Source organism: Heptranchias perlo, chromosome 16 (genome assembly GCF_035084215.1).
Source record: "Heptranchias perlo isolate sHepPer1 chromosome 16, sHepPer1.hap1, whole genome shotgun sequence".
Taxonomy (NCBI): Eukaryota; Metazoa; Chordata; class Chondrichthyes; order Hexanchiformes; family Hexanchidae; genus Heptranchias; species Heptranchias perlo.
The window spans coordinates 45868261-45891583 of NC_090340.1; the positions used below are offsets into that span (position 1 = coordinate 45868261).

Genomic DNA, 23323 nt, shown 5'->3' on the forward strand with positions numbered 1-23323 from the left:
CTTCCCCTTTGGATTCTGCTTCCATTGCTGTTTTTGGTCGGGCATTCCTTATTCTAATAACCCTCTGTGTTTGGGGAAAAAAAAATCCCCCAATCCCTCACTTTGTTTTTTTGGTGGTGACTGTAAATTTTTGGCCACCAGTTACCAGTGAAAGAAGTTTCTCCCTATTTACCTTATTAAAAATGCTTCATAATTTTGAGCATTTTTAGTAGATCTTCTCTTAACCTTTCCTGTTCTAGTGAAAAGAGCCCAAGTTTCTTCTCTTAACTCCGAGGGTTGTATTCCCTGGAATTTAGAAGATTAAAGGGTGATTTGATCGACGTTTTCAAGATATTAAGGGGCACTGATAGGGTAGATAGAGAGAAACTATTTCCGCTGGTTGCGGAGTCTAGGACTATGGGAACATAGCCTAAAAATTAGAGCCAGGACTTTCAGGAGTGAAGTTATGAAACACTTCTACATGCAAAGGGTGGTAGAAGTTTCGAACTCTCTTCCGCAAACGGCAGTTGATGCTAACTCAATTCATTTGAAATCCGAGATTGAAAGATTTTTGTTAACCAAAAAGTATTAAGGGATATGAGGCTAAGGAGGTCACAGATCAGCCATAATCCCATTGAATGGAAGAACAGGCTCAAGGGGCTAAATGGCCTATACTCGTTCCTAAGTTCCTAACTACAGCCTCTCATTCCTGGTATCATCTTAGTAAATATCTTTGCTTACGTTCCTATAGTAGGACACCCAAAACTGTACACGTCCGTCTGTCCGTCCACTACTGTCCTTCCCCTTCTCTGCTCTTTTTCTTTCCCTTCTTACTGTTCCTTCTTACCTCTCCCTCATTGGGGTTGATTTTAACTTCCAGGTGGGAACGCGGCAAAGTGAGCAGTATGCCCATCCGGGAGTGACAGCAGGCAGGCTTGGCCCATTGTAACGGCTGGGCCTCAGTAGCATGCTGCTTGCTGACTTCCTGGTGGGGGGAGTCAATATTGACCCCATTGTCTCTGTGGATAGCCGAGTTAGAAGCAGTAGCATTGGGACATAGGTTAATGCTGGCCCCTGTGTCAGGAGTGTGGTGGGAAGGGATACCAGTGACACAGCTGTATGATGGGGGCAGGATCGAAGAGTCTCATGGTTGGTGATCATCTATAGGAATCAGGAGTTTAGGCATCCTCAGGCTAAGTGTTTGTCAGTTATAGTCAGTCGTTTGCATCAAGGTGGGCAAAGCTCCTGCTCCCACACTCTTTAGAGAGCCACAGATAGATAAGGTAAATGCTACTAATGAAAAGCAGCCACTTCTGAAAGGGGAGTCAGTAATGAGAGTGAGGAAAGAGGTTAGAAATTTCTTTATGCTGAGAGTTGTTGGAGCCTTGCCACAAGGAGTAGTGACCATTGCATTTTTTTAAGGGATGAGTAGATAAACATTTGAAGCAGAGGAAGATTCAGGACTGTGGGATTAGGTTGGAATGTAGTAGCAAAGTGCAGCACACTCTGTGGGCTGAATGACCACCTTCAATGTGGCAAACATTTATAGTTCTAAGCATAAGGGAATTTGGGGGAGAAGAAAGCACCTGCTGGCTGTTGTCAGCAGGAGTGCATTGGATTGACATACAGTTCACACTCCCAACAGCACTGCTGTCTTTTGCTTAAGACCTGCAGTGTTGTGAATTTCTAAGACACATCCGTACCAAAAGAGAATAGCTGGAAGCAGGAGCAGTATGCCACTCCAGTGCACTGCAGCTGATAAAGCTGGCAGCACTGTCTATGATTTAAAAAAAAGCACAAACCTACTGGCAGACCAATTATTTCTACCAATGGGAGGGATCAAGAGATGGAGCTCCATGAACTGGATAAGATTAGGAAGCAGGCTAGATTTGGGCTCCAGTCTGGATACCTTTGTATTAGACCATTTCTAATAAAATGCAAATGCTGGAAATTTGAGACAAAAATTGCTGAAAATACACAGTAGGCTAGCCAGCATCTTGAGAGAAAAAGACAGGTTAATGTTTCGGATGGTGTCATAAGGCAACATTAGAACAAGAGGTGTGCAGGAACAATTCAATGATTCAACCTCCAATTATTTTCTTACTCCATGTGGGGAAGTGCTTTGATATTCTCTCACTTGGAAGAGCACCTTCTCTTGGAGAAGGAAATATCTTCTCCCTTGAGGGAAATGTTTTCATGGCAGTATGAAATTGGAGTGTGCAATTCAGCAGGATTTAAAATTGCTAACTGTAGGCCGAAGTCCATTTTACAACCGATTCACTTTGACCGTCTAAGCCAGGTTTCAGGTACAATCTGAATGATATAAATAAATTTTTTAAAACTACTCTGGAAATTTTGTGGGATTTTGATGTTTCCATGTCTGTTCTGAATTCTTGTGTCTGTCGTAATCACATATTTTTCATCCTAGGAATGTAACACCACAGAGCCGATTGGAGCTGAAAGTCTGGAACAGTCATACCTTAAAAAATGAACTATTTGGCAATGTGTCTATTGATGTCTGTGACATTTTAAAGAAGAACAATGGAAAATGTGAGTTCCTCTTTCCATAAATTTTTATTGGTCACAAAGACAGTGTAATCCTTGTATGGTAACTTTTATATAATTACCATTGTAATTACTGAACAAAAGAATAATTGACAAAATGGCATAGATGGTTGCAGTATTTGTTGCTCTACCATTAGCACTTATCTGTAGGGGAAAAATAAAAATATAGTTGTATTCTGAATATCTGAAAGAGAGAGAAATCTGGCTGCTTTGTAAATTGTTGGCAAGAACGAAGCAGATCTCAAAGACTTGATCATGGTGTGAGACTTGCTGACGCTTACTTGAGAATAAGAAACGAGTACTTGGAGAGGGAACTCGAGTGTTAACAGCATTAGTGTCGGCAGCTGAAACATTGTGGCTGATCTCTTGCAGCCTGTGCCTAAAAGGTACAGAATCCAAATTGCCACAGTTGAGAACTGATATTCTTTTCCTGTTCTACATTACAACATAAAGTATTTAGAGAGAAATTAGCAATTTATTAGACTAAACTGGCTACAAACATTTCAGAGCATATTTTTTCACTTCCTCTGTTACAGATCTTTGTGTTTTCTGATCAGAAACTATTGTTTAGACTACCCAGTTTTATAACCCAGAAGCCTATTCAGAGTTTTGAACTGTTATTTTATGGAAAAGGTGAAGTTAGGATTAAAATACTTTTTTGTGTGTGTTATGGCTTATTGACTGATGTTACTGGGGCCTTAATGCTTATGGAACATTATGGGAATTATAGATCTTCTCGGAACGCAACAGCAAAGTGCTTTTTTGGAGAAATTGGCACCTTTTACAGTTTTTTTTAGTTTTTACAATGCTGTTATGAAATGGTACTTTTTGGTTCCTTGTTATGTAAATATGCAACAGAGAGAACAGCTGGTTTAATCATGTTCTTTGCACCCCATTTGTTCAAGTTTTGTTTCCTTGTATCCATTTCTACATGTCCTTCAGGTTTTTCACAATTTGCCAGCTGAGAGAACAGATTTGCAGGTGACCTGCTACCAGACCTTTGACACTGCTCTCAGCTCACTGCTTGGGCAGGTGTCCTGCTCCCAGACCTCTGACACTGCTCTCGGCTCACTGCTCGGGTATGTGAGGGAAAATTATTGTTTCCCCCACCCCCCCCCCTCCTTTTTCAGTATCACCTTACTTTGTGGGAAAGCACTTGGCCTTTGCTCAGCACGTCTCCCTGACAGCATCACTGAGATCAGAAACTTGTGGGAATTATGGAAGTTATGGACAATTATGCCCTACTGGTCCAAGACATTGGAATTTGGAGCACCACCTTCTGGCACTCTCTCTCCAAAAAGAAAAATCACTGAAGCTTGCCCCAGCTATGATTCATCTTGTTAATATAATGCTTTGCAGAAAGATACAATTATATCTTGACTCAAAATGCTGACACTGCCATAAATACTTGTATAAATCCCCACAGGAAGAGGTACTTCAACTGTCCATAAGCAGGAACTGTGTTCGTAAAACTTGCTATGTGAGAGGGACCTAGGGAGTAGTTTTTATTGTGGCATGGGAGTGGGTTGAAAGCTTTCATATCAGCCAGCTATTCTTTTATTTGTCTCTTCCTCCCTGTTTATAGTTATTCACATCTTTTGCCTAGTCGAGCAAGCCAGCAATGACATGGATGAGACAGACTGTTGTGAGGTTTGTTCACCCTTGTCTGAGGGGACATTATCACTGGGAGATGTGCTGAAAGGCTGACCCCCTCCTATCGTTCTCTGACTGCAGAGCAAAAAGATGCTACATGTTATAAACATATTGTACATTTTTTCTGAATGGAAAATTATTGCAGGTCTTTTTTGACAAAATCTATAGATATTTTTAAATGTGACAACTATATTGATAGTTTTAACTTAATAGACATCTATAAATTGGATTCTTCAATTATAGAAAGAACTTACATTTAAACAGCACCTTTCATGACCTGAGGAAATCCCAAAGCACTTCACAGCCAATGAAGTACTTTTGAAGTATAGTCACTGTTGTAATGGGGAAAATGCGGCAGCCAATTTGTACACAGCAAGGCCCCACAAATTAGATAAATGACCAAATGTTGGTTGAGAGATAAATGTTGGCTAGGACATCGGGAGAACGCTCCGCTGCTCTTTGAATAGTGCCATCAGATCTTTTATGTCCACCTGAGAGGACATGTCATGACAATTGCTGTTCTTTTAATAAAAAGGTTTCCAGGCTTGGTTTAACATCTCATGCAAAAGATGGCACCTCTGACAGTGCAGCACTTCCTCAGTGTTGAAGAGTTGAAGACATTCAGAATAAAGCCATAAGTTTCAGTGAAATGAGTACAGTTGTATATTGTGACTGCATTCCTGCAGGAATTTTATTAAGTGGCTGCAATATCAGGTCATCTCTAGTAATAAGACATCCCCTGGATGGAGACAGTGTGTACTTCATTCAGCTCCTACACCCTCAGTGCACCCTCCATGTCAACACCTTGCAGTGTTCAATAATATATCACTGTTATATGAAGCTTTGACGATGTTTATCAAGTTGGCTGATTCATGGCCTAACCAATGAATAATTCTTTTCTTGTACTTGAGGCGAGATGAACAGGAGCTCCTTGTGCAACGGTCAGCTCGGTAAGCAGTACCTTATGAGAGAGTCCTTTAAAGACCAAATTATAGAGGCTGTATCATCCAGAGGGGAGGCCACACTTTGCCTGCAAACGGAAATCCCCTAACCATTAATTGCTATTGGCGGTATTTGAAAATGTTCAAGAATGGTTTGCAGCTGGCTACAGACATATTACAGTTCATAATTGTACAGCCATTCTCAGTTTCAGTAATAACTGATGAAGCATACTGGTATGTTAAACTGCAAATCAGTTGACAGCATTCCTCAGTGTATTTTTTGTGTATAAGTTGTTATTTTAAAGTATATTTTAATCCCTGTTGCTCCATTAGATGCAGGAGGAATTAATGTTCATGGATGGAAGACAGCCTCACAGCAACTTGTCACGCCAATTACTGTTTTTTTTTAATAAAAAGGTTTCTAGGCTCTCAACTTGGGTTTTATTGTCTGCATTTTGCAATTCAACTTCGAGTTAATTTCCCCAGGCCAAAAAGGCAGAGATATGATCTTCTAGTCTTCTGTGGATGTTGCTTTTGATTCATACATTAATTTCTACATCAATTTATTGCTCGAGTCCTCTGGAACTCTTGAAAGAAGAAAGAAAGACTTGCATTTATATAGTGCTTTTCACAACCTCAGGACGTCCCAAAGTGCTTTATAGCCAATGGTGCTAATTGGTATAATGAATTTGCTGAGCCCAACATTTATGAGGGAATATTTTGACTTTGAGAAAGAGTATTCACATCGAGCTTTGTCTTTAACAACTTTTCAAAATGGATGTGATGGAAACCATTTATGAATTGTCCCTTATGTCTAAACTTCTTGGATGTCAATTCTAATATGTTACCTTAATCACTTTTAATGACAAAGTTAAATGATTTTTTCCTCATTCATGCTGATAAAGGATGACGTATGACATCAATAAGTTAAACTTCATAGTCACTTTTATGCTTGGCTAAAATACATTAGTGCAATCACACATTAATATTCATTGGGGACAAGGTGGCACAGTGTGTAGCAGAGTGCCCTTCATTTCTGGGACCTAGCTTTTATTCCATTTCTGATTGGGATAAAAGTTTTCTCTTTGCTGACACTAAAGGCTTAAAAGTAAAGAAAGAACTTGTATTTAGAATGAGCTGGAGCGATCTCCGTCCAGCCTCTAATGAATGAGTCTACAGCACAAAATTAATATATTTAGTAATTAGGAAGACAAACATTGATGCAGTGGTGACAGAACTTCTGAGGTTGGAGTAGAGTAGAATAAGCTTGATACTGCATTAACCCTGTGTTATACCTGATCGGGGAAGGCTTCATTCTGCCACAGGATTCCAAATAGGAAAACAACTCTTCTATTCCTGCCCAATAACTTCAATTGCCTTGATCACAAAAGTAACTTTTACAAAAAACAGTAGATTTATTAAATTGGTATAATGGAAGCTAGAGCTAATTGTGGGATTGCTTTCTTGAAGGAGCTATAAGCCTCAAATGCGAGCTACCTACAGTCTTTTTTGAAGGACTCAGTGGCATGTTTAGCAACTTTAAAATAAGTAAAAATGTATGTTGCAGTCATGTATGCATATTGGGGCAATATAACTACTTGGGAGTCCTGATTCCAAAATGGTGGTCCCTGCAGCGGTGGAGAAATGTTGGTATATAAAATCAGTTACTTAAATGCACTAGTGTAAATTAAAAATTTGAACACATTTAAGTGAGAGTTTGGACAACAGGGCCCTGATTTTCAAATAAAATTGCAGGGGGTGAGGGGGACTGTGAAAATCGGGAAAATCCCGAGCGGGTGAGGAAGCCGGCCTCAACCTGCCGACTTCCGGGTATGCCACAGACGCGCCAATGCAGAAGTCATGCCGGCAATTAAAGCCGGCTGCAAGATAGTTAAAGAACCAAATGTACCTCATTGAGGTACTTAAGGTATTTCATTTCGGACCTAGTAGATAGTTAAAGCGATTTTAAATTTACCTGGCGGCTTTCCAATGGCTTCCGATTCACGCCTGACCAGGCAAAAATAAACGAAATAAGTAACAGTTGCACAAAGTTTTAAAAAAACAAAATAATCCTACCTTTCCACCGATGTCACCTGCACCAATGTCCGATGCCTCCCTCCTCAATTTCCATCTCAGACCCCGCCCCCTCTCTTTCCCCCTCCCGATCGCGCCCCCTCTCTTTCCCCCTCCCGATCGCGCCCCCTCTCTTTCCCCCTCCCGATCGCGCCCCCTCTCTTTCCCCCTCCCGATCGCGCCCCCTCTCTTTTCCCCTCCCGATCGCGCCCCCTCTCTTTCCCCCTCCCGATCGCGCCCCCTCTCTTTCCCCCTCCCGATCGCGCCCCCTCTCTTTCCCCCTCCCGATCGCGCCCCCCCTCTCTTTCCCCCTCCCGATCGCGCCCCCCCTCTCTTTCCCCCTCCCGATCGCGCCCCCTCTCTTTTCCCTCCCCCACCCGATCGCGCCCCCTCTCTTTTCCCTCCCCCACCCGATCGCGCCCCCTCTCTTTTCCCTCCCCCACCCCCGGCGTTGTAGCTTCTGTCGGCAGCCAGTCTGATCGACAGCCGGGCACGAAACCCGGGCACAGCTTTAATCACCATCAATTACATTGCGATCATGTCAGAAAATGTAAACTTTTATTTATTGGGTTTGCCTCGCGCACCTGCACCGCGCGCCCCCCCCCCCCCCCCACCCAGCTGCCATCCCGTCCATTTTAAAATTGAGCCCCAAATTTCTAATTTTAGCGTTTTAATGTAACTCCATTAATTGTCTAAACGTAATAATCAATGGGAATTGTACTCAAAACAACCAAATCCATAATGCTAAGGTGAAACGTACATCTACAGTTCGTGATAAGCACTAAAATAGCACAGTTTTAAACTGTATAATGTTAATTCTTCCCCTTTCCAACAATATCATTTCATTTATTCACAACCTGATCTTTGTTTATCAACGCTGATTTAGCAGCATTACTGTTGATGATTAAATGTAAGTGACTCACAATGAGTGACATCATGTTTTAGTATTTTAACTGGTACATTTTACTTTTGTGTGCAAGATTTCAGTATAAGCATGCATAAGACTTGAAGAGGGGTATTTCAGCTTTTAAAATTGTATTGTATAGAATAGTTTTGTTTAGGAAAAAAGTTAAACTTTTCTCAGATTTGCCTCCTACCCGATCACCTCTTCTATTGGTCAAGTAAATTATGGATTCATCGTAACTTTACCATCAGTGCTCACATTCAATTTCATGAGTGAAAGGGGAGGAGAACTTGCCTGTCAGCATATCTGGGTTAGCAGAATCACAGCCAGCTTTTTTCTGTATGGGTCTAAACACATATGGCAAGCAGATTGGAGTGTCAGGTGAGGGTTGAATTTCAGGCTGTGACCATAGTGGACAGACATTGGCTCTTCTCAAGAATTATATTGAAATTTGTTATTTCCATATGCTTTCACAAATTCAGTATCATTGGAAGTTAAACTAGGAAATAAACCTTGAGCCCAGCCAAGTGGGGGAAAAAAAAATCAATAAATTTACTGGGCAATTGATACAAGTAGTGGATTCATGTGCACTTTTGCTCTATGTACACTTCAAAAAGAGGTTTAAATCTCTGCTGTTTGTACTAAGCAATAGTTCACAGTAGTTACACTTGCTTTAAATCCTCTCCAAATGCTACTGTTTCCACAATGGACCTTCCTCTGCATGTTGGACTGGGGTCTCCATCGTTGGTTTGAGGTCTGTTTAGCTCAAGAACTTTTGTTGGGGAAAAATTCAGTCAAATCAGTCATGAGATACACTCTCCTGTCTATTGTCAAGTCTACTTCCCCCAACCTCAGAACTGCAGCAACTTACATCCCACTGCATCCCTTAACTACACCTTCATCAGCTCATGGCTCCTCCACTCCATTTTTGGGACCCTGCTCAAGTAACCATTACTAATGTGAGCTTTGATAGTGAGATTTTCCAGTTTATTCAATCCTCAGGGATGGGTAGGGAATGATCAATACAGCAGAGCCCAATCCTCCCCATGTCCCCTGTCCACACTGCTATACATCCATCAGAGGTAGGAACCATGTCCAATTTTTCCCTCCTTAACCCAAAATAACTCTAGTGCCCTAACTACTGTTTTTGGCTGCTATCAGCTAACTCAACACCGGTAATTCACGTTGTTGCCTTCCTAGTGTGCATGGCTCAGCAATGCACTAACCCATTGGGAGAAGATCTTTTCAATGTTAAATGATTAGAAAAGTATTTTAAAAGGAGCTAAAAAAATGAATTGTAAAAATGCAAATGAATATATAATTACTGCATCATCAAAGTTATTTGGATTTAAGATATAACTAAAATGCTATAGTTTCTGTAAATAAAGGAATCTTTCCCATGTAGAGCAAAATAGTTAATCTTCCTTGTGATCTATACAAAGAAATAGTCATCATTGAATGGCATCCCACCCACAGGACGTGGTTTTACTTTGTCAACGCAATCACTTAAAATAGACTGGAAACATGAATTAACAATAAGTCTGTTGTTCATCTGAAGGGTCCTATTTCAACAGTCATTAAGGGACTATTAAAATAGTATTGAATGCCTCTTGCTAAACTCATTGTACTTACTTTCACTGTTGTCCGTGTTCATAAAATGGTTACTTGATTTATTTTTCTTCTGGCAATAAAATCTTACCATAGTCTGCAATTGTTTGTTTGAATACAACTTGGCCCATATAGAGGTGACTGGAACAAAATGCACAGAAATAGCTTTAACCCTTCAATGATTTACTGGAAAAAAAACTGTCATAGGAACTGGCATTTTGTGCCAAAGTTAAACTTTTATTATTTAGGAGGTTGCTCAACATTTTGCTCCTTACGTCACCAGGGAGGTTCAGATAGGTCTGGGATACAGGCTAATTCACAATTACCATCACCATTGTGATCATGTAGCCATGATTCAGGCGGGTGCAAGTCACTTTCCTTCAGTGATAATTGAAAAAAACACCTTTCCATTCATATATTGCTAGAACCATATAATTAGAGTGACACTTTTTTTGCAGGTTAGCTATGATGAAAAACCTGCATTTGTTGAGATTCTATTGCCCTGTGCTATTTATTTGCAAAACTAGTATTTCTGAAGTCATATGGATTTTTTAAAATGTAAACTATTGATTTACAACACTGATACAATCTATTTTCAGAAAAAAATGCATATTGTAAGAGTGACTATTCATAACGGCTGTCTTATCACAGCTCTGATGACAAAATGATGACTTACTGAACAAATGCAATATTTTAAACACTAATGTTGTATATAATTTCTGTATTCACATTAATTACTAAAGGGTTTTAATTTGAGACTGATTTTTAGGAAGGCAAAGATGACCCCTCCAATTCAGATATTTTCTTTAAGCTTATTTTTGGAATTTTTGTATTATATTACAATAGCTAAAAGGTGAGGGAGGTTGGAGCAACCTCAAGCACAAAGACACATAAAAACAATGATTAAAATGATCACTATTTACAGCAGAATAACAAACTTAAGTACAAGTTCTTAACGGTCCAACAAAGTGAGATTAAGCATAATTAGTTCAACTAAGACAAGAAACAGTATGGTAGAAATATTCATATGGACTAAATCAAGGAGAACCAAAAGAAGCTTGTTCAAGCTTTTTGGCAAAAGTGATTGGGGCCAAGACAGAAACTTATGCAATATACACTGGCCTTTCTTCATGTGGAGAGTTCAGAAATGGAGAATATGCAAGATTAAATTTAGTGTGAGATTATAAATGGAATATGTAATGTTTGGTTAAGCCACCTTCCATATTCAATTCTTCCATGGTGAGAAATTGTATTGCTGCTTACCTCATGAGAACCAGAAGGCAACAATACATTGCAAAAAGACTGCAGGTTGGTAAATGTCCCCTTCTGGAGTCTAGTGTTACCTCTACAGCCAGACTTAAGCTGCAATGAAGAAACCGGTGATGGACTTGACTTCCTGCAGTATCATGGCATAATATGACTGGATTAAGGGCAATCCAGAAGATGTATGAATGGGAGATGACTCCCCTGCACCCTCTCTAACACTGATCCATAATCTCTGGATGCCAGGAATGCAACTGTGTTCATATATGATAGCTACGATATAAAATTTTCATGTCAAAATCAGGTGGTTGTTAGTAATTTAAGACAGGGTATCCAAATTTTAGTCCACAGTGCATATGCAGCTTGCAAGCCCTAGGTATATCCACCCTACAAAGCCCAGCTGATACATTTTCTATTTGTATATTTTAGATATGTCATTATTTTCTCCAATTTAAATTTTGGGGATGTCTTGCAGTTTGGACAGGCCTTCCCGGCACTGCTAGTTATTGATGGATAATTCCTTTCCGGCCTGTGAAACTCAAGCATAAGAAACTAGTGGAGCAAAAAATGCAAAGGCAATATTGAGCAGGACAGAGAGCAGGAACCAGGACTCTATGGCAAACAGAGTGGTGGAGCGAAAACAGTCCATCGGCAAGAGTAGACTACGTAGAATGGCAACCAGGACATGATGAACACCAGAGAGGAACAGGAAGCAGCACATCGGTGAGAGTAGGGTAGGAAATGTATTAACCAGGACATTGTGGTGAGCAGATTGAGAGAGCAAAACTAGAAGACTGGCGAGAGTAGGAACCAGGACAATTGGACTGGCACACCAGGAAGAACCGCTCGGAGAAGAATAGCAAATGGGAGGGAGAGTAGCATCTGCAAGCTCTATGGTGGACGTGGACTGCATCACGAAGGGGACGCTGATCCAGGAGCCAGCACACTGATGCAGACAGCAGATTGTGGGCTAGCACGTGGGGGAGGGAGAGCTGATTGCAGCTAGCAAATCAAGACCTGCAAATCAGCAAAAGGCTTGCGTGAGGCAGTGCATCAATTTTAGATATGAAAAGTTTAGAAATTATCTTGAAAAGAATGGTAACTGAAAATCTATTTTAACTACACGTTACAAAACAATAAAAATTGTATCACAACTTATTGCCAAAAAGAATTAATATTTCGAGAAATTCTAGCAAGATGGCGAAAAAAGACAAAACACATTAAATAAAAGAAAATACTTGTTTTTAAAAAAAAAACATTTTGTAACAATTGCAAGTTTTAGTTCTAAGTATTCCTTGGATTTGGTGCTTTGTTTTGTGATTGCTTGTATGTGTTCTGTGAGCTCCATTGTGTGCAGCTAAGTAGTTCACTAAGACTCAAAGTTTGGATGCTCCTGACCCAGGAATTGCACACCAAATAGCAGCCTATTCGTCTTCTGAAATTTCACAATTAAAATTGGTTTTCCACCTGTCTCATAAATGAGCCATGCTCACCATGTCCATAGAAATTAATGTCGAATAGAGCTGTGAGATCAACTCATTCTCCTCAGCCAAACCAATCGGCAAGCATTCTTTCCTCGACACTTGTCTGCAAATTCTGATGTATGGGTTCTGGCATGGAAATTAATTGACTGAACTGGATATTTAAAAAAAAGTCACCACTTTTAAGGCAATGCATATCTTGTAGGAAAGTGGAGAATTGGACTGACTCACCCTCTGGCAAATGAGAGAGCTATGGAAGACCCGAATCATGCTATTCACAGAAACGCTAACACTGAGGGAGAGATTTCTGGCTTCTCTCACGGAGAGATTTCTGGCTTCTCTCACTGAGAGAATCGAGCAGATGTTTTTCACAGAATATGAAAATGGTCACATTTCTTGCCAGACCCATGTGACTGCACCCAAAGCAAAATTAGCCTTAATCACAATGTAAATTAAAGTTCCTCAAAAATGGACAAATTTGAAAATGGATAAGAGGATGTTCCAACTCCACATATGGGTGTCAATTCAGATTTTAAGTTTCATGTAGAGGGCCTATATCACACAAGCAGCAAAAATGACTGGTTCCTACACTATGAAGGTCATAAGATGCTGCTAGGCGTTGCAATTTCAACCCCTACAACATTGAGTCTTTTCTTATGTGCAGGTGAGCAATCCATTGGAGTTTCAACCTTTGTCATCACATGACCAGTTTTTTTACCCCCTCATCACAACCTTTTTGGAATCTGTCCACCTGTTCAGTCATGAATCCCCAACACTCCATATCCACCTTGTGCACCTCACAGTTCTAAGAACATTATGGTAATACAGTATAATGGTATAAATACACAGAACGTCAGTCCACATTTAAAAGAAAAGGGTGGGATCTTTCATCTAACGCTGACCTGCAGTGCATTCTGAACATTTTCAGTTTTTATCTCAGATTTTCAGCATTTGCAGACCTTTTTCTGATATAACCTTTTTTCCTTGGCCCTCTGAGACCCAATTTACCTTCCTTTGTGATGATGCCATTCTTGTAGAAATCACTGAAGCTAGGAATGCCACAGGGTGAGATACTGATTGCTTCGGTCTGCAGTGAATTTCTTGTATAATTTCTCCTCTTTCTTAGTTTACTCATGGGTTGATACCAGAACTGAGAGGTTATATTTATCAGGAAAGATTGAACAGGCTGGGGCTCTTTTCTCTAGAAAAGAGAAGACTGAGGGGTGACCTAATAGAGGTCTTTAAGATTATGAAAGTGTTTGATAGGGTAGACGTAGAGGAGATGTTTCCATTGTGGGGGGAGACCAAAACTAGGGGCAATAAATATTAAGATAGTCACTAATAAATCCAAAGGGAATTCAGGAGAAATTTCTTCACCCAGAGAGTGGTTAGAATGTGGAACTCGCTACCACAGGAGTAGTTGAGGCGACTAGCATAGATGAATTTGAGGGGAAGCTAGATAAACACATGAGGGAGAAAGAAATAGAAGGTTAGGCTGATAGGATTAGATGACGAGGGGTGGGAGGAGGCTCGAGTGGAGAATAAACACCTGTTGGGCCAAATGGCCTGTTTCTGTGCTGTACATTCTATGTATATTATGTTTCCCGTCTAATAGTGCAGTCAGACAATCTGCGCTGTAAGTGGCTGCTTGAGGAGAGACTAGGAATGACTTGCGTACCTCTCCGCTCTCATTGTCTCTCTGATGGCCCCTCTGAAGTGGAGAATTTTTTGCATTTGGAATTTTGGCAATAAACTGTAACACTCTGCTAGGGCATTTTTTTCCCATTGTTCTCTCCCTTTTTTCTGTGCCTCCCCCTCAATTGTCGTCTGTTGTACTTCCTTTCCTGGTGGCGATTTGAGCTGGGTAGGGGCCAGCAGTCCTAAGTATCTCATCCAAGTTGCTTCATGCCCTGATCGTGTGTTGGCAGGCTGTGCTACGTGGGGGATATTATAAGTGAGCTTGATTCCACACTCATCAGTATCTCGACATGCCCTTTCCAGCAGCATCACTGGATAGCAGTCAAGAGCAGGAACCCGAGCTCATGATATTTATATTTTTTCTCTCTTGCCTAACTTGGAACTGAGTTGCCACTATCGTCTTAACAGGGATTGACTAACTCAGTACAAACTAAGATTAAACTTGGCACCTTGCTGTCCATTCTGGCTCAGCATGTTTCATTTAACCATAGGGAACCCTTTTTTAAGGCAATTGTAAACTACAACAATGTCGATCATTAGACTTGTAGCTCTTGATTGGCTAAAGAAACTCAGCTAAGTGGTGATAAGGACATGGGAATTGGTATCAGCAGGGGTAAAAAATCAGCTAGGATTCTAACTCTTAACTCTCTTCAATGCCATCTTCAATGCCCCCTTCAATCCACTGGTGTGGATATTGGGCAAGGACAGGATTGGGTGTGGCTGTGATGCCTCTCTCAGTCAAATAGCATCTAAACAATCACTATTTAGATCCCCGTATGAAGAGTGGTCACATGGTTGAGGTACTGGAGGGCTGCTCGCACCAGGGATCTGTGCCCCAGCTAAATCAATGCCTTTAGGAGAGGAGGATAAGGTGAGAAAATTAGGTTGGGAAAATTTTCCCCACTTTATTTATAGAACAGAGAGGTATAAAATTTTATTTAAAATAAAAAAAGGTAGCAGTGCACACTTTTGGCAAGAAGGCATTTGTTGAATCATTTGAAGACTAGCAGAATTTCTGCTGGAAAAATGTTTAATTTCTGATTTTAGCTGGATCAGTTATGACTACAGAAATGCTCTTGTAGGTCCATTACTTTTACTTTATATTTTGCAGCTTCAGATATTTGAAATATCAATTTGCTGTATTATACCTCAGAAACTAAGTACATATTTTTAGTTGAAATTCAATCCTCAAATGTCTATATAGGTTTGTAGTGGTCAAACAACAACTTTATTTATATAGCACCTATAACATAGAAAAGCATTCCAAGTGCTTAAAAGGGTTAAATACTGTCGTGGGCCACTTGTGCAAATGCAGAAGTATGTTACGTGCATTTCATTGGCCTGCCTATCAAATATATTTTTTGTTAAAATGGTTTGTGAAACAATCTGGGGCCAGTGCCTTCTCTAAATGCGCTTTGCCATCAAATATGCACCGTGGTGAGGTCCAACCTCAGCTGTACCATTAGGAAGGATACAAAGTAAAGGGAGGCACTCTCTCTGGGAGGAAAATTGGTTGGTGACCAACCCAGGCCACGTAAGCCAACTCAAGAGTGGTGTTGGTAAAAATCTGAAAGTTCACCTGCCCATCCTTGGAATTGGTGCATGACATGAAGCGATCTTAAAGAAGGGTAATAACAAAAGCATTTTGCTCCCAGTATTTGTTAGAGTGGAGCGTTTGGAAAATCTGTCTCTATGCATCCAGTCTTAAACTGAAGAACTTTTGAATTCAGGTGTACTTTAACAGAAGGTCTTTGTCTGTGGAAACTTGGTGACATGAAGCTGCCCATGGTATTTTCTCACTTCATGAGTGGCGGAGAAATAACAAACTCAATCAAATCATTTTTCTCTCACTTTTTTTCTTGCTCACAGTGGAGAACATTCAGCTACATTTGAACCTTCAGGTGGGAAACAAAAGTGGTGTTGTATGCAGTGGTGAATTGACTGTTTGCCTGGATGGCCTTAATGTTGACTTGGGAAATTTGCCTAATGGCACCATCATGACAGAAAGTAAGTACTGCACACACATGGTTCATTCTGATGCTCGGATTGAGGGTGATGGGTCATACATAAGAAATTACTTAATGCACCTTAATTGATTCGCAACTCTTCAATGAGAACGTGTGTTTTTTTTTATAGGTAGTATTAAAACTGGTAAGTTTGTTCTTCAAAAAAAAACTTTTATATTTTGTGGTGTTAAAGTTGCAAAATTCTATTTACTGAATCTACTAATAGTTCTAATTTGACAAAGCTTGTTTGTTGTTTGTTGCTGGTCTTGATAAAATCAGCTTAAATTGATTTGAAAAACAAATACCATAGTTTTAATACTGCCTTAAAATATGAGTCTTCACAAACACGTGATAGCATTAACTTATACTCTGTTGGACAACTGTATATGTAAACTTTCTAAATTTTGGTATATTATATACTGCAAAGGAGTTAATTTCAGACAATCAAATTTTGATTAATATTTGCCATTTCCAGTCAATTTTAAACTTAGTATTAACAGTCAATCTTAAATTGGCTGAAAATAAAAGTCATGAGGATTTTAATTGCAATGGCATATTCCACTCAACTTCATTATCAAAAGGAAGGGTTTTGCAATAGCTAATTCCTCAATCTTTCCAAAATATTTGCATATAGTTAGTTGACTTTTATTGATAACATATTGTAGTACTGTATAGCAGTGATTCATCAGGCCAAATGAGAGATGTTTTTATTTATTAAATTAGCCATCTGTTAATTTATAGCTCCTCTAATTTGGCTCCAGCAATAATTTCAATCATTATAATGACATTATCATGTATAACACTAGGTTTCTTCCATCTTCAGTATATATAATTTATGGAAACTGAAGATGGCGAAAGCCTAGCCTTGTGTTGGGTTTATAAATTTATTGTACAATATTTCACAGGGGTTTTATAATGGATTAAGAGGACACTGAATTTGTTAGAAATCAGAAAATCTGCTTTTATTGGGATCACAAAGACAATTTGTAAATAGATTATCTTTCCATTTTAAAAGAAATTTAACCAAAAAACTAGGTTTTGCTGCTACAATAAACTGGAATATCTGAAAGACAGTATCAGTGTGCACCAAAACATTGCACTGTATCTAGACTTTGTCTTAAACTGTAAGTTGATGAGATCCCTGAATAGCCTGAGCTCCAGCTCCATTCTCTTCTTCCAACCACAAAAAAAGATAGCGGGGCGTTGGCTTTGTAAATTACTTTGTATGACTCTTTATTCGTTTTTTTTGTCTGTATCCAATGCATAATATAGCTATATTTAACAAAATTCTGAATGTAATTTCCAAAATTTTAATTTTTATGTATTGAAAGCTTTAGGTGTGCTTTAGAAGATTGTGTAAAATTCTTTTGTTCAGCATGCTTTTAGAACTTGGAGGACTGCAGTAGAATTTTCCTACCAATATTAAAAAGCTAGGTTTTATAGTTTATTCAATAAATACGGTAGACTGGAGAGTATTAATACTTAAAGTACATTCTTATATTCCATATTTCAATACTGATGAATATAAAATTCATAGAATTGTTTTAATTGTGCTCTGAGAAAGACAATACTGTTTGAAAGGAAATTTAGGACCAAGAATCCATAGTCTTCGTAATTTACTGGGTACTGTTTGTATAATTTCTGTTACTTTATTAAGTTGGTGCTTCAACTGGAACAGGAGAATGCCATTCAGCCCCTTGGGCGTGTTCCACCATTCAATTAGATTATGGCTGATCTGTACCTCAACTCCATTTACATAGAATTACATAGAATGTACAGCACAGAAACAGGCCATTTGGCCCAACAGGTCCATGCTGGTGTTTATGCTCCACACAAGCCACCTCCCTCCCTACTTCATTTCACCCCATCAGCATATCCTTCTATTCTTTTCTCCCTCGTGTGTTTATCTCGCTTCCCCTTAAATGCATCTATGCTAGTCGACTTAACTATTCCTTGTGGTAGCGAGTTCCACATTCTAACCACTCTCTGAGTAAAGAAGTTTCTCCTGAATTCCCTATTGGATTTATTAGTGACTATTTTAATATTTATGGCCCCTAGTTCTGGTCCACCCCACAAGCAGAAACATCTTCTCTACGTCTACCCTATCAAACCCTTTCATAATCTTAAAGACCTCTATCAGGTCACCCGTTAGTCTTCTCTTTTCTAGAGAAAAAAGCCCCAGCCTGCTCAATCTTTCCTGATAGGTATAACCTCTCAGTTCTGGTATCATCTTAGTAAATCTTTTTTGCACCTTCTCCAGTGCCTCTATATCCTTTTTATAATATGGAGACCAGAACTGTTCACAGTACTTCAAGTGTGGTCTAACTAAGATTCTATACAAGTTTAATTTTTATGTATTTATTTAATTTTTATGTATTCTCTGCTTTTCAATTCTATCCCTTTAGAGATGAACCACAGTGCTTGGTTTGGTTTTTTTTATGGCCTTATTAACCTGCGTCGCTACTTTTAGTGATTTGTGTATCTGTACCCCCAGATCCCTCTGCTCCTCTACCCCATTTAGACTCTTATTATCCAAGCAGTATGTGGCCTCCTTATTCTTCCTACCAAAATATAATACCTCACACTTATTTACATTAATAAAGTGTCGTTTGCAAATTTTGAAATGGTACTTCTGATTTCTGAGTCTAAATTATTTATGTATGGTGAACAACAGTGGTCCCAGCACCAATTCTTATGGAACACCACTTCCTACCTTTTGCCAGTCTGAGTAAATGCCTTTAACCCCTACTCTCTGTTTTCTGTTTTATAGCCAGCTTGCTATCCATTCTGCTACTTGTCTCCTGACTCCACGTGCTCTGACCTTAGTCATGAGTGTACTATGTGGTACCTTATCGAAGGCCTTTTGAAAATCCAAATATATTACATCTACTGCATTACCCTTGTCTACCCTTTCTGTTACTTCTTCAAAGAATTCAATAAGGCTGGTCAAGCATGACCTTCCCTTTTGAAATCCGTGTTGACCATTCTTTATTATATTTTCAGTTTTTAGATGTTTTTCTTTACTGCAGATGTTTTTCTATTACATTTACCTGCCTTCGTTCCATATTCCTTGACATCCTTACCTAATAAAAATCTATCTGTCTTAATTTTGAAAATTTCAATTGACTCAGAATCCATAGCCTTTTGGAGGTCAGAGTTCCAGATTTCCACTACCCTTTGTGTGAAAAAGTGCTTCCTGACTTCAATCCCAAATGACCTAGCTCTAATTTTGATAATGTCCTCTTGTTCTGGATTCCCTCACCAGAGGAAATAATTTCTCTGTATCGATACCTTTATTGTTTTAAAGACCTCGACCAAATCATCCCTCAACCTTCTAAACTCAAGAGAATACAAACCAAGTTTATGGAACCTGTCCTCATAATTTAACCCTTTAAGTCCTGGCATAATTCTGACGAATATGCGCTGTATCCCCTCCAAGACCAAGATATCTTTCCTGAGGTTTGGTGCCCAAAACTGAATGCAGTACTCTATATGCGGTCTGACCAAGTATCTGTACAACGTTCCATTAGCCTTTTTGATTACTTTTTGTATCTATGCACTTGCTTTTAGTAATTTGTGTACATGGATGCACAAATCCCTTTGCTCAGTCACAGATTGGATGAAGTGCAATTTCCTCCATTTCAACATTGGAAAGATCGAAGCTATCATCTTTGACCCTTCATTACAGACTCTATATACTCACCACTAATTCCATTCCCCTCCCCAGCCACTGTCTCAGGCTAAACCAGACCGTTTGCAACCTCTGCAATGCCAAGCTGAGTTTCCGACCCCATATCCTCTCCATCATAAAGACCGCCTACTTCCACTTCCATAACATCACCTGCCTCCACCCCTACCTCAGCCTATGAACTGCTGAGACCTTTATACATGCCTTTGTACTCCAGACCCGACTCTCCTGGCTGACCTTCCATCCTCCACCCTCCATATACTTCAGCTTATCCTAAACTCTGCTGCCTGTATTCCACACCGCCCCAAGTCCTGCTCACTCATCATCCTTGTTCTCGCTGATCTATTTTGGCTCCTGCCCCCACCCTCCATGCCACAAATTTAAAACTCTTATCCTAGTGTTTAAGTCCCTTCATGGTTTTGCCCCTCTCCATCCCCAACCTCCTCCAGCCCTAAAGCCCCCAGCCCCAAACTCTGTATTCTCAGGATCTGCACTCCCACCTTCCTTCACCACACTGTTTACAGCCATGCCTTCAGCTGCTGAGACTCCACTCGTAAATTCCCTCCCTAAGCCCCTCAGCTGCTCTCTCCTCCTTTAAGACCCTTCCAAAAACCCATCTCTTCGACCAAACTTTTGGGCTCCTCTCCTAACATCTCCTCCTATGGCTCAGTGTCTAAATTTTTGCTTGATTACGTTTCTGGGAAATGCCTTGGGTTGTTTTTCTACACTAAAGATGGTACATAAATGCTTCTGTGTTTGATAAAGCCTGCCATCCACAGGTCCAGAATGAGCAAAATTATCGGGCGGCATTCTTTCGACTGGTATTCAAATGGTGTGAACTGAAGTAAACAATTTGTGTTGTCTGCCTGCTCACTGCACAGAACCTTTTATTTCATTGCCTCTGATTCTACAAAAGAGTCATCTGCAAGTCCCTCCATGGCCATACCCTTCTCTCCTTTTGCAGCCTCCTCAAGCCTTAAAAGCCAGCATACAGCCTTCACTCATTGAAGTATGACATCCTTTGTATCACTTTCTCTCCACCTTTTGTTGTGGGGCCTTCAACTGACCTGTCCCCACAACAGGCTTGCTTCATCTCCTCCCACCTTCAAAAGCCTCCTCTAAATCTACCCCTTTGACAATGCATTTATGCACCTCCCTGAACTCTTCTTTTGCTATTGTTCAGCATCCATCTTTTTCCTCTAAAGGATTTTGCAATGTTTTATATAAGAATGTACTGGGCCAGTAGAGACCTTCTGGGCAGCCCCAAAGCACCAAAAAACAGATGCATCATTCACTACCCAGATCCCTGAATTGATTTTCTTGCCAGATGCCTGTCCAGCTTCCTCTTTCAGCCATGCCCCCTTCCACCTTGACATTGTTGGCAAAATCTGACAGCTTTGTCCCTATCCCCAATTTCAAATCATTGATATACAATCTGAATAGCAAAGGTCTCAGAACTGCTGTTTGAGCACCCGTACTATTGAATTCCCACTATCTGCCTGGGCAATCCATTTTAAACATCCATTCATAACTTTTGCACTTGTTGACACTGAATTTTATCTGCCCAACTTGCCAATCTATCTGGCTCCCTCTGCACCCGATCAGCCTGCTCTTGATAGTTTGCTACCCTGCCCCCTTCCACCTTGACGTTGTTGGCAAAATCTGACAGCTTTGTCTCTATCCCTAATTTCAAATCATTGATATACAATCTGAATAGCAAAGGTCTCAGAACTGCTGTTTGAGCATCCATACTATTGACTTCCCACTACTCCAGCACAGCTCCATGCGTGCCAACTTTGCTACATACAATTGCCAATCCATTTCAATGAACTGCCCACTGATTATATGCTTATCCACATTATCAACAAATCTCCTATGCAACACTGTGCTAAGTCCAGGCAAATGACATCCACAGAGCTCCTCAACCCCAAGCTCGGATACCTCCTCAAAGAACTGAGTTTTGTCAAGCGTGGTGTTTCCCCCTGCCACCACCCCCCCAACAAAGTCATACTGACTTGCACTTGATGACTGCATATTCTTTTATATATGTCACCAGACTCTTCTTCAGGATAGCCTCAACATTCTATCCACAACAAATGTCAGATTCATCAGCCTGGAATTTCCAAGATAGTCCTTTTGCCCTTTTTATCGCTATATGTTACGTCCCATTCTCTCCAAACCTTTGGTAGAACTCCACCTTCTAATGATTCCCTAAAGATATGCACCCAGAGCATCACCAATCCAAAATGCCCCCTCTGTACTAAACCTAAATGTTATTATCTTCCTAAGCTTCATACCTTTTGCATGAAAAACAACCTCCCTTCCTTACTTACCCACTCTACCTTTAGTTCCGCTATAGATATCAACTTTCTTTCTTTCGTGCCTAAGCACTCATGCTCAAGGCTCCTTGCCACTAAATTCACTGAGGTGGAAATGGTCTGACACAACTTGGTTTTAGTGAACTCAGAAGCCAAATTGGAACCTGGTTTCTGAATTATATTGCCACTTTTGTGTCGATGCTCATGCACCAGGTACACTGATTACGAAAGTGAGTATCGCTGCCCTCTTGAGTAGTATGGCAACAAAAGATAGAAATATCAGCTGTCATAAATGTCTTTCTTATAAACATTGCACCATGCAACAGGTAAATCTACTAAAATATGACTGTTTCATTGGAAGGTAATCACTCATGTCCAATAACTTGTAAAATCTGGTCTGTTAAGTTAGAGCGTATACATTGTTAACTCTACTACATGTGGTATACTTTGAAATCTGTTTAGTTGTATTAATGATTAACTCAGCCGTTGATTTGAATCAATAAAGTGGGTGTGCAGTTTTCTAATCAAGATTATTGTAAATTTGAATCCCAGTCTTGATTGCCATTTGCAACACTCTGCTCTGTTCCATGCATTTTGGTGGGTCACTGGAAAAAGCGTTGTATGGCAAGAGAATGGTGCAAATTGTGTTATTAAAAAAAGTGTTCTACTGGTGGCCATCTTGGAATTTATTAGGTCACCTTGATTTGTAAAATAAGTGAGGTACAGTTGAGACGAAGTACATTAAAGTTTGATAGGCTTCTCCCCAGCCAGGGATGCTGAGGGCAGTTGTAGCCACTCCAGCTGAGGTGAGCTAACTTAGCACAGACTAGGCATTAAACCTGAGACCTTCCTTGTCTGTGTGACTCAGTTCCAACAGTTCAAAGGCCCTAGCCCTGAACTTGCATCTTTCTCTAGTTTCTCTCCTATCTCCCCTCATGCCCTCCGAGCTCATCTTGGCCATGAGACTCACCTCCTGCTCCCTCGACCCTATTCCCATTAAACTGCTGACCACCCAACTTCCCTTCTTGGTCCCATGTTAGCTGATATTGTTAAGGTTCTCTATTCTCAGGTACTGTCCCCCTCCCCATCAAATTTGCCATCATCACCCCCCTTAAAAAACCCACCCTTGACCCCTCTGTCCTTGGA

General features: G+C 40.2%; 1 protein-coding gene across 2 annotated transcripts in view; it reads left to right on the plus strand.

Annotated features, from left to right (window-relative positions):
- wwp2 (WW domain containing E3 ubiquitin protein ligase 2) overlaps positions 1 to 23323 on the plus strand; it is a 166849-nt gene that overhangs the window by 40049 nt on the left and 103477 nt on the right. For both annotated transcript variants that reach the window (XM_067998078.1, XM_067998079.1), the window contains exons 4-5: positions 2408 to 2529; positions 16035 to 16172. In XM_067998078.1, the coding sequence (XP_067854179.1) occupies positions 2408 to 2529; positions 16035 to 16172 (260 nt within the window). The remainder of the gene's footprint in view (positions 1 to 2407; positions 2530 to 16034; positions 16173 to 23323) is intronic.